Source organism: Amborella trichopoda, chromosome 2 (genome assembly GCF_054954075.1).
Source record: "Amborella trichopoda isolate Santa Cruz 75 chromosome 2, AtrichopodaSantaCruz75HAP2 v2.0, whole genome shotgun sequence".
NCBI classification, from domain to species: domain Eukaryota; kingdom Viridiplantae; phylum Streptophyta; class Magnoliopsida; order Amborellales; family Amborellaceae; genus Amborella; species Amborella trichopoda.
The window spans coordinates 65,158,438-65,170,180 of NC_142337.1; the positions used below are offsets into that span (position 1 = coordinate 65,158,438).

The following is an 11,743-nucleotide window of genomic DNA, read 5'->3' on the forward strand; positions in this document are numbered from 1 at the left end:
ACTCAAAACATTCACTAAAAGATGTTGTTGTTTTGATACCAAAATATCTTCAAATTGATCATCAAGATGCACGGACGTGAAAAAAAACATGAATTTCAAGTTTTGAAAATAGTACATTTTGTAATGTATTTTTGGACCGTCAATTTTCAAGATTTTCAAATTTTCATACTCGTTCTGTACTATTTCAAAAACTTTTAATTTTATAACTAAGGATGAAAATATAATTTAAAGCTATCACAAAACTTTTCAATATTAAAACCATATTTTTCGATACCATTTGAAGGTAGACTATAATTTGATTGTTTAGAGCCTCAGCTCTATACAAACCATACCCTATTTTAAAAGATATACCAAATCTACAATATCCAACAACAAAAATATATTGTTGATCATATTTCCACAATAAAGGATTATTTGTACAAAACAATATAAGCGAATAAACGCAGACCCAATCACGGCAAACCAGACAGTACTAAGCGAGGTATCGGCCACCCATCTCATTCATTTAGAGCAAAAACAAACCCCAACCCTAAGACAACAAAAAAAAAAAAATAATCTATTCGGAAGGATGCGGAGCATCTTCGCCGACCGAAGATGTAGACTGCTGCTTTTCGTCCACATGGACATCGGTCTCACTCTCCTGGTGGACATCCGTCTCACTCTCCTCGTGGATAGGCTCCATCTCCATTTGGGCCCTGCCCTTGAAGACTTTTGCTATCCGATCAGTCGGAATGAACGGCAGATATTGCGCCACATGGTACCCCGTTTGGGATGCATATAGCACGGAGTCATTGTACCTTTCCGACCAATAGGAAGCAGAGAGAACAATGATTTGCGCCACGTGGGGGAAGAGAGGCAAGCGGTTGGCGGCCTCCCATGCGGACACGGCATAGTGCTCTGCCACCGGCTCGTACTTGGTGTAGAGGTCACGGCCCACAGGCTCGTACTTGGTGTAGAGCTCACTCACCGCCTCGGTGACTCCAGATCGGCGGACCTCCGAAGCAGCAGCACAGAGTTGGCTCGAGGCAGTCTTCACCAGCGGTGGTACATAGGAATCCAGCTTCGACACCGTGTCGTCTACCTGCGCACCAAATTGAGACACCAAGTTACCTTAGCAAGAAGATGGTAGTTTGGAAACTCTGCCCCAATTTTTATTTTTTTTTTCGTTTTCTAAGAGAGTCCTCCTAATTTACACTTATTACCCCTTTTTTTCCCCGCCAGACTTCAAAATCAGCATCGAAACGGTTTGGAATTTTAGGCTAACCAATCGGTTCAGATTTTGAAATTCTGAACCAGCATATTTCAGTCCTGGGATTTTAGGATTTGAGAGCCAATCTTCACCAACTTACCTTAATCCCTCAGTCCCCAAATTCAAATAAACAGATTTAGAACTTCAAAATCCGAACGATAGATTTGTATTTAGCATTTCAATTTCCAAACCAATTTATTAATAGTTCCAATTCTAATTTGGAAAGTGCAAATCAATGGTATATTGAGAATTCCATTTCTGTATACCTCTTTTAAAGTTCACTAGTTTTTATGGCTTAGTTGAATTTTTACTTCTTTTTTTTTATTATTTTTACTTCCACCCTTTTTCTTTTGAATGCTCAACGTATTTTGGCTAACAGGACTCGAGTGAGTCGCAGGTTCTAGGCTGTGTCCGTGGCCCAGCCGAGATTCAAACCAGAGACGATGAAAAAGAAAAAATAAAATAAAACCTATGAACATGGAAAGAAGCATTAATAAAGAAGGTGATTATAGAACAGGAGATAAGACTACCTTGCCATCAGCAAAGAAGAGGAGATCAGAGGGGAGGTGATGGAGCTTCTGATACACAGGCCCTAACACAGTCTTGACGCTGCCCTCAACCGTCTGAACACCAGGCTTCAATGGGCCAGAATTCTCCTTCGCATAATCATAAACACGAGAAACGCATGCCACTGTGAAGGCAGTGGCGCACCTAAAGAAATCAAGATACTTGAGCTTCTTCTCCTCCTGCATGGGAACAACATCACTCTGTATCCATTATAACATAACAAGTCAGCTAACCCACACCCATTGCCATACCATAAACCACTTGAAATACAATTAAAATAACATTAAAAGAAGCTGACACGATGAAACCACCTAAAACACCGCTAAATCAATAAAAGCACACAAAACAGAAAAGAAACCAGCTTAGAAGTTAAACCTAAACCCCGCCCTGATAACACCCCATAACACTACCGAAAAAAAAAACAAAAATCCCTTAAAAGTGCCTAAACAAAAATTTAGAGAAACCAATTAAAAACAAAATTACCACCAGTAAAACAGCAAAAACCATCACCACTTAAAAACTAACTCCAGCCGATCAAAATAACAGGTTAAAAGCAAAATCGGGTGAGCACAACCAGTCTACTCCCTACATAGCATCGCCGCGAAAACGATCACAAAGTATAGCAAGGAAAATGTGAAGTTACCGAGTAATATCATCAGTGCGCATGGACTTGTGCTAAAAGGTCCTTTAAAAAAATAATAATAATAAAAATAAAGAACAATGTAAAAGTAAATTCAAAGGAGTCCTGGCACACTAGCTGCATACAAAGACCATGGGAAAGGAGGCTTCTGATCGTAATCCCAACAGTCCATATCAACCACAATCGGTTTCCAGTTCAGGGTAAGTGACTTGGTACAAAAGCGTAAAAAATCCGCAAATTTATTATCTTCTTCGGTTTTGTCAAAAACAATTACAATTTCAGGTTACCAATTTCAGTTTTAGGACAAAAACATCGAGTCCTTACATAAAAAAACAAAAAAATAAAAAATGCGCTTCAAAGTACAAATTGTCTTAGATCACAACAGGAATGCTCCACTTCCCACAAATGCCCAGCAAATACAAAGCAGCGGTAAAATCAGCGTTAAAAAAAAGTGGCCTTCAAAACCGAGGCGCCACGTAACCCGTAAACCCTCTCCAGGCAAGTCTAAAAAATACTAAAAAATATAAAAATACATATTTCAAACATGCTTAAACAAAGCAAATCCAAATGATTAAACAAAGTACATGGAAGTCAAAAAGGCCAAAAATGGATTTTAAAAAATGGGTATAGTTTTTATAGAGTTGAGGCTCTAAACAATCAAATTACAGCGTGCCTTAAAATAGTGTGGAAAAATATGGTTTTAATAGTGAAAATATTTATGATTGCCTTAAAATATATTTTTATTTTTAATTATAAAATTTAAAGCTTCAAAAATAATGTATATTGAAGACATCTATGAAAATTTGAAAATTGAAGGGTTAAAATTAAATTGTTTGGAGGGAACTTTTTCGTGTGTCAATGGTATTTTTGAATTTTTTAAAAAATTAAAAATTAAAAAAAAAAGGGAAATGACCTTGTGAAAGGTCTCACACCCTTGCGTAGAAGACCCCAAAAGATCACCATTAAACTTGACATAGATCTCTAAAAAAATTTGAAATTTTTCTAAAAATTAAAAAATCTAAAAATAAAACGTGTAAAAATAAAAGAAAATGACTTTGTGAAACCTAAAAAGTTATCACAATGGGTGTGGGACTTGACTAATGTAGATCACAATGGTTGTGAGATTAGAAGATATGTGTGAAATTGAATGGTGATCTTTTGGGTCCAATGGTTGTAAGATTAGAAGATATGTGTAAAATTTAATGGTGATCTTTTGGGGTCTTATACATGAGTGTAGGATGATCTCATATCATCATGATTCAAAAATAAATGTTAATGGCCAAAAATAATTTTTTGCACAAAAAATAAAATAAATAGATAGACATTCAAAAACACATTACAAACACTCTTATTTTTTGTATTTATATTTTTTTAATATCCGACCAAACCACCAAAACGGGCCAAATACCATATCACGGCCAGTGCCCCGTTCCGGTTTGACCGGCAGGTACCGAGTTCGACGAGACTTGGCAAAATTGGCAAAAATTGAAATAGATTGAACTGTATCACCAGATAATTCTATTCCGTCGTAACCCGCAAAAAGATCCATCATGGACCACTCAGGAAGCCATGAAGCACAAGAACATTTCAATTTTTCATCCAAATACCCAAAATGCCCACTCAAGATCCCAAGTTCGAAAACCTGAACAATAAATACAGAACTTCTATTTTCCATATTTTTTTCAATGAAAATCAACCAATCAATTCATTATATCTTCTATAAGCCCTATCACATAAAACGATCTACAAAGCCATAACTAACGAAGATCCCAAAAAATAGACCTACAACATAAAACGATCTACAAAGCCATAACTAACGAAGATCCCAAAAACTAGACCTACAAATAAACAAACCAGAAGTTTCAAGTAATAGAAACCTCAAAAATTATCAATCTCAACAAAAATTACAACAAGAAATCTAAATAACGGTAGTTCTTTCTTCCAAAAGAAAGAAAGCTGCTTAATAACTCCCAAATCTAAAATCCCACACCAGAAACCAGGGAGCGATCTCAACAACTTTGAACTCAATTCAATTTTCTCCTTTTAATATATTCCGTATCTGAAAATCCTAACCAGACAAAAATCATCAACCCAAACATCACCACAAGCCCTACGTTTACCCGAAAACCAAAATAGAAGCAACAGAGACCTTTATTTTCTCTTAAAATTCAGAAACTCAAACAGGAAACCACATACCTCTCCAAACAAAAAAAAAAAACTGATCATTTACTAGACTGAAACTTCCAATCTTCATTGAAAATCAAGGCGAAAACAAATGATTCTTACCGTTTCTGATTGCCTTGAACTCACATCCGCCATCTCCAAAGTTCAAAATACTCCGAAAATAAAAATCACAAACAAAGTAAGAAAAAGTTACAGGAAAGTTTGAAGAAATATACGAGAGACGAGCGCAACGAAAAGATTCCCTCCGTTTGAAAGAAGCGAGATCTTGGAAGACGAATAGGCTCATTTATAGACGGATATCGTATCCGGACCGTCGGTCCCATTTGATCGGACGGATGTTATCGCAATACGATTTGACACGTGTTCGATAACTAGACGTTTATCGAGCTTGCGTTTGCTTCGAACGGCCTGCGATGGAGATGCGCTGACCAGTGAGCACTTCGAGGCGAAGTTATGGAATCGGGAACAATGACTATAACATCCCCATTGTTTTGAGAATGACTAAATGGTCCCCTGCTTTTTTTCTAGAATGTTCTAGAAGTTTGAAAATACCCTTCTGTGACCTTTCGTGTGGTTTGACTTTCCACCCTGGTATTGGCACTAAAATTTCGATCGAGGCCCCAACCCATCTCCACCTTTAGATTGACAAAATTAGGGTTAGGATCATGCTGAGGTTACTACACGGTGCTACACGAGTAAGGCGCAGCTTTAAATTTTTTAGAAAGATATACTTTTAGTATTGGAAACTTTAAAATGACTTGAAAATCTACGCTCTTTAAAAAAAATAGTACAGATCAAGAAGAAAATCTTAAAAATATATGATATAGACAACTTGTTATAAAATTTACTATTTTTAAAAATAAAAACGTTTGAAAATCTATATTCAACTCTAATTATGAAATTTAAAATTTTAAAAATAATGCAGATCGAACATAAAAACTTAATAATATATTATCTAGACAACTTGTTATCGAATGTACTATTTTTAAGAATTAAAACTCCTTTTAATATAAGGTTGTGGTTGCAATAGTGGAAGGAGTTATTATGATTGCATTATTTAAGGTTGCAATCTTATATAAATATGAGGTTATATCTATAATATAAGGTTACAATCTTATATAAATTTTTCCTTAAGAGTTATTGTGGTTGTATTATTTTACAAATTATACTTTCATGGAAGTATAGTATTCATTTACTCCACCAGGTAAAATTCACTATTGGAGTATTTTTAGTGCTTCAAATTTTTCGAATACAACCCCTTCAACACGTAGACTAACCACGCTAATGGCTTTAAAAAGGTTGATGTCTCAAGATTTCACCTCTATATACTATTTTGATTTATGATCGTGTAAATATCCCACAAGAAATAGTATACAAGAAAATCCTTTTGTGCAGTGAAATGATGGAACAAGTTTTCTAGATGTGACACGAGCCATTGATTTAGGGCGCATTTGGCTAGGTGGAGACACACGATAATTTGTCGAATCAAAATAGGGAATTAGTCTCTATACTTGCCCTGAAGAAGCGACATAAAGCTCTATGCTTTGATGGAATGGAACTCAATATATCACATTATGGCTCCCGACCACCCTAACCATTTGGTCCTAAGCTCATTCATGTACCATTAAAAACAGCTCAACAATTAATTACACTTTGATAATTTATGTATCCACATTCAAGAAGTTCAAAATTGAACATAACATCATGTCATTTCAATTGAAGGCGTTTGATGGCGATGTGGTTTCCAGCCCAATAACCATGCAGTTTCTTAAGGGACTTTGAAAAAGGTAGAATCTTGAGGGGCTTCTAGAAGTGAATGGAATTGTATACTATAAGATCATTCACATTTAGTAAATGAAGTTTATAAATTGCCTGACATTTAGTAAATGAAGTTTACAAATTGCCCCAGGCTGTTAGATGTTAAATCATGCCGTGAGAATTTTTGTAATAGAGATTGTGATTAACTATGTCAAAAAAAAAATAGAAAGAAAAAAAAATGAAAAATTTTATATAAGGTTATGGCCCTAAACAATAAAATTATGGCGTACCTCAAATATTCTCAGGAAGAGGTTGCTTCGATGTTGAAAATCCCTCAAATTGATCATCTCAACCTCGAGATGTATGGACGTGAAAGAAAAAAATGGTTTCAAATATGGAAATAATGCATCTTGTAATACATTATTTGGGCAGTCAATTTTCAATATTTTCAAAATGTTTATAGATTTATTCGATCTACACTATTTTTAAAGCTTTAAATTTTATAATTAGCTATGAAAATAAATTTTCAGGTCCTCGCAAAGATTTTTGTTACTAACAACCATATTTAAACACTATTTAGTGGTAAGTCTTACTGTGATTGTTTAGGACTTAACCTTATATAAATTACACCAAAAAAATATATTATTAGACTTTGTACGCTCCCCTTAACCATCAATCACACATCTCTACCATGGACACTACAAAAGGTTACCTCCACTAAAAAGCCAAAATGGATGGTGGAGAAAAAGATTTTAAAACATCAATTTTTATTCTTCAGAAAAAATAAAATTCTTGATTGATGATCATCCTGGTAGTTGAGATTAATAAAACCAAAAATTTTAGATCCAAATTCTATATTTAATATGGATTTTTAAGGGGAGCTGCTTATAAATAGGTGAGTCGGTTGACTCACAATTTTCCAAAATGCCGCTACTTCATATATTGAAAGCCTGAAATAATAAATAAATTATTGACTTTGGATCTTCAAAATTAAAAGCTAAAATCCCAAGTTCACTTCGGAACTTGAACTTATGAAGTCAGAGTAAAAGTTTTTCATGACTTTGATCCAAAGTTGACATCACTTCAAATATTTAAGGTTATAAATTGAGGTATTTTGAAAAAAAAAAATAAGAAAAAAAAATGCATGAAAGTAGAATACAAAATTTTATAGAATACAAAATTTTTTGAAAAAATTGTAATAACATATATCTTGGGGGCATAAGAATAATTTTCTCTTCATTATATGAGGTTTAAATTTTGAAGGTGAATTGCATGACGAATGAAATTCGTATAAGATATCCACTTTAAACACTCAAGTAATGTTCACCTTAATACCTTGTTAAAACATGTAGTTTTAGTGTTGAGAATTCATATAATTCCTTAAATATCTATATATGCTCGTATAAACGTCAAAGTTCTCAAAAAACGGTGTAAATCAAACCGATAAATAAATATTTAAATTTTTTGAAAATGAATGGTCTAGATAATTTATTACAAAAATTTACTGCTTTTAGGACATGAAATCATTTTCTTTTTCATATTCATGCATTTTGAAGTCGAGATGAGCAATTGAATGATTTTTTAATGTCATAACAACCTTTCATGATGACTTTTTAAATTGGGATTGTCTACAAAGAGACTATTTGTCTTTTATACGTAGAAATCACAATTATTTTTGTCCCTTAAATTTCATAATGGGTGGTTATAAGAGTGTCATTGAATAGACACAAAATTCCAAAAACAAATTCTCGGACTTGGTTACTCACCCCAAGCCATCCAAATTAGCATCTAATGAATGAAAATGATTGTGATATTTATGTATAAAAGTTAAATGGCCTCTTTATAAATAATCCCTTCAAAAAGTTATGTCTTACTTCGTATAACTTTGACGCTTATACAAACTTTCTACCAAAACATATTATACTCCCGCACATTAGAATGTCCATTGACCCCTTTGGGTAATTCCCCAACTTAAATTAATTTCAAGACCTCAATATTACGATAGATTAACTTTAATAAAAATTTTTTTTCTAATTATACCTTCCATGCACTTGAAAAAAATAATATCTTAGGATTAAATAGAGACCATCTAGATTTTAGATTGTGATATCTAGGTGTGTTTGAAAACTCAAAATTTAAATTTTACTGAAAATAATCATCAATTGGTTATTAAATAAGAGTAATTTCAAAAAAATTATATTAAAAAAATCTCTAGCCCAAGTAAACCATGCTATAGGGGGAGCCCATTGTGCGCGTTTATAACTTTTTTTCTTGAACAGAAAAGTGGGGAGGGGTACTGAATGGTCATTTAATAAATGTACGGGGTATTGGCATGGAAACTGCAAGGATAGAATGGTGTTATTTAGCAGAATCAAAGTCTCATTTTGAGAGGTTGAGCGATTCGATGGAAGAGGTACGCGCACCACGCTCCGGCGGGCAAAGTAGAACCCGCGAGATCCAACGGCTGTGGCTGTTTGCCCCCGTTGGCCTGCTAACCAGGCACACCGTCCGATACATGTTGCCGACACATAGATTGATGCAAAATACGTGTGCCTCTTGAGTTTTCCCACGTATGCATAATGACATGTGGACATCCTAAGTGGCTTGTTCCCACGTGGATGAATCTTGGCCCTCCCGGTGAATTTTGGCCAACAAATTTCGCTAACGGTCCTGATCTTTTGAGTTGTATACAATGAAGTCGATCACCTTTTGTGCCGGAGTTCACTTGTTTATAGCCATCCCATGTGAAATATGATAGTTTAGGTATGTCACCAAATTTGAAACGAAAAATTTGTCAATTTTGAGCTTGTTCAATAAAAAAAAAATGCAACTACCCAATTTTACATTTAATAGTCCAGATTAATTGTGACCACCTTGTGTAAAAAGTAAATGGTCTCACTATTTATTTTTCTTTTCAGAAATGTTCTATTTTAAAAGTTCCAATGAGATTATTTATTTTTGATACAAGAGTGTCACAATTACTTAAAGGGCAAGCTTAATATGCTTCCCCTTCAAAATAAAACTTATATCTTTCCCCGAACCGATCATTCTGAATTGAAGGTGAAGATTGTCCCAATCACAATGTCACGTCTCTACACTATTTTATATTTAATTTTTTTTATATGAACTATTTTGACACCAAATTTTGCACGTCCAATCTTCTGTTAAACACGCACTAGCGAAAAATATATAAAAAATATTTTCAATAAAATAAAATGATTAAAATACCGTGAAAGTTTTAAAGGGCATTTTACTTATTATATTTTATCGAAAAATTATTTTTAATATTTTTTATAGGTGTGCCCCAATGAGAAGATAACGCGCGCCAAATTTCATATTCATATAATTTGTATAAAAAAACTAAAAATAAAATACTTTGAGACGTCGAATGCTCTCTTGATAAAAATTGGACGGCTGGATGGTAGGGGAAGCATAGATCTTATATGTTGTAGGGGAAGTATAGAAATCATTCACTTACTTATAACCATTCAATGCGAAACTTGATAATATGGGTGTGTAACAAAGTTTGAAAAATTTTATTTTGAAGTTTGAGTTTAGTCGATGAAATAAATGCAGCCACCCAATTTTACATCCAATGGTCAAAATTAGATGGGACCACCTTATACCCAAAGTCGTTAAAAGTCTCATTTACTTTTCCAAAAATTCCAAAAAAACTAAAGTTAGCACCTAACTTGTAGGAATGGGAATGTACAACATGAGATCATTTGTTTTTTGTACAAAGAAGTCTCACTTACTTTAACCATTAAATGTGAAATCTAATAGACGAAAATGTGTCATAATATTTGAGAACTTTTATTTTGGAGTCTTGTGTGATACATCCTCAATCACCGGATTTCAAATCTAATGATATAATGATACTTGTAACTTCCTTATACCACCAAAAATAAATAGTTTCATTGTATATATTTCCATAAGATTATATACTCCTCAACATATCATCAATTTTTAGACCATCACGTCCAAATTTTTGAAAATTCAAAGTCGAATTTATTTTCTTAAAGTACTTGATCACGTAATTTTCTAACCGTAGTTATCGAGACACGAGACCCACATGAACCGCAGACTGCCAACCGATGCCTTGACCAGTCCTTGACTAATCTATCCAATTGGTCCGAACGATGAAGTTGAGGATTTTCTATTATTATATTTAAATTATTATTTTTAAAACTTTTACAAGAATTTATTCATAACTAATTTGTTCATTAAAAAGATCGATTTTGATTAGACCATATCCTCAACCAAATAGTAAGTTTGTCTCAAAATTTCACTGTTCAAAAAAAAAAAAAAACCTGAAACTTCGAACGGAGAAAGCAGGTCATTTGCCCTATGTCTCAAGATGGTCCAGTATTTGACTCTATGCTTAGAGGTACGAGATAGTCCATGAGTAGTCAATGTAAAACTATTTTTTCTCGTGACTTTCTTGAGTGCTCAATGACCTACTCCTCCGGAGGATAAAGACCAAACCCCAAGAAAAATAATCAAAGATGCACTATAAAAACTATTATACTACAAGTATTGGGCAACATCAAACATAGGACAAAATTGACGTTTCGCGAAGATTAAGATTGATGTAAACATAAACAGTAAAAAAAATTGAGGTCATTCAAAGTCTTAAACATTGTGAAACAAGTAGACTAAGCTTGGGAAAGGTGTTTGAGTCGTGGTAGTAGCACCCCACACCTTAGTCACCAAATTGTGATTTTCATTCTCACTACTAATACCTAATAGCTTAAAAAAGCTAACTCTTAATTTATTTGAGATTTCCCGTTGAATTACTCAAGATGTGACCCCAATCACCACATTGTGATTTTCATTCTCACTACTAATACCTAATAGCTTCAAAAAACTAACTCCTAATTTATTTGAGATTTCCCGTTGAATTACCCAAGAGGTGTGACACGAAGTTTTTTAATCTAATTTTAAGAGCTCTCTCTCCCCCCTCTTATCCACGTCTCTCTCTCCCATCCACTTCTCTCTTATTTAATTCTCTCCTCTTTTAGAATATCTCATGTTTATCTTTACTTGATTTTTTCTCTCGAGCTAACTTAGTTTTCTCTCCCAATAATATATGCACACAATAGGAATCAACTCATGGCTAAGTGATCAACACGGCAAGGCGCCACAACATGACCTCTCGTATTATATTTCTATCACGGGTAGAGACCCCATTCCCACTAAACCACCCAAAATATAAAAAATGCACACATTAATTTTAGGATTTAACTCTCTCTCTCTTATCCACATCTCATTCTTTCTCATCCACTTCCATGTCTCTTTCTTTCTCACCCTGCTCTTTCTAATTTAATTATCTCTAAATATCTCCA

General features: G+C 34.0%; 1 protein-coding gene across 2 annotated transcripts; it reads right to left on the reverse strand.

Annotated features, from left to right (window-relative positions):
- Positions 1 to 364: 364 nt before the first annotated feature.
- LOC18430298 (stress-related protein) lies at positions 365 to 4,899 on the reverse strand. Of its 2 annotated transcripts, none has more exons than XM_006840457.4 (3): positions 4,743 to 4,899; positions 1,780 to 1,995; positions 365 to 1,081 (listed from the first exon to the last, which is right to left on the reverse strand). In XM_006840457.4, the coding sequence occupies exons 1-3, from the start codon at positions 4,773 to 4,775 to the stop codon at positions 557 to 559; spliced, it is 774 nt and encodes a 257-aa protein (XP_006840520.2). In that variant the 5' UTR covers positions 4,776 to 4,899; the 3' UTR covers positions 365 to 556. The 2 variants fall into 2 exon arrangements, with proteins under 2 accessions (XP_006840520.2, XP_011621922.1); XM_011623620.3 differs by having other exon boundaries at positions 1,780 to 2,016.
- Between the last annotated feature and the right edge of the window lie 6,844 nt (positions 4,900 to 11,743).

What these genes read in the sequence shown, in the direction of transcription:
- LOC18430298 (XM_011623620.3), bottom strand. Translation starts at nt 4,775, where the DNA reads ATGGCGGATGTGAGTTCAAGGCAATCAGAAACG. An exon ending in GTTCAAGGCAATCAGAAACG is followed by an intron (nt 2,017 to 4,742) that starts GTAAGAATCATT and finishes TAATGGATACAG; the next exon opens with AGTGATGTTGTTCCCATGCA. An exon ending in TCTTCTTTGCTGATGGCAAG is followed by an intron (nt 1,082 to 1,779) that starts GTAGTCTTATCT and finishes TTTGGTGCGCAG; the next exon opens with GTAGACGACACGGTGTCGAA.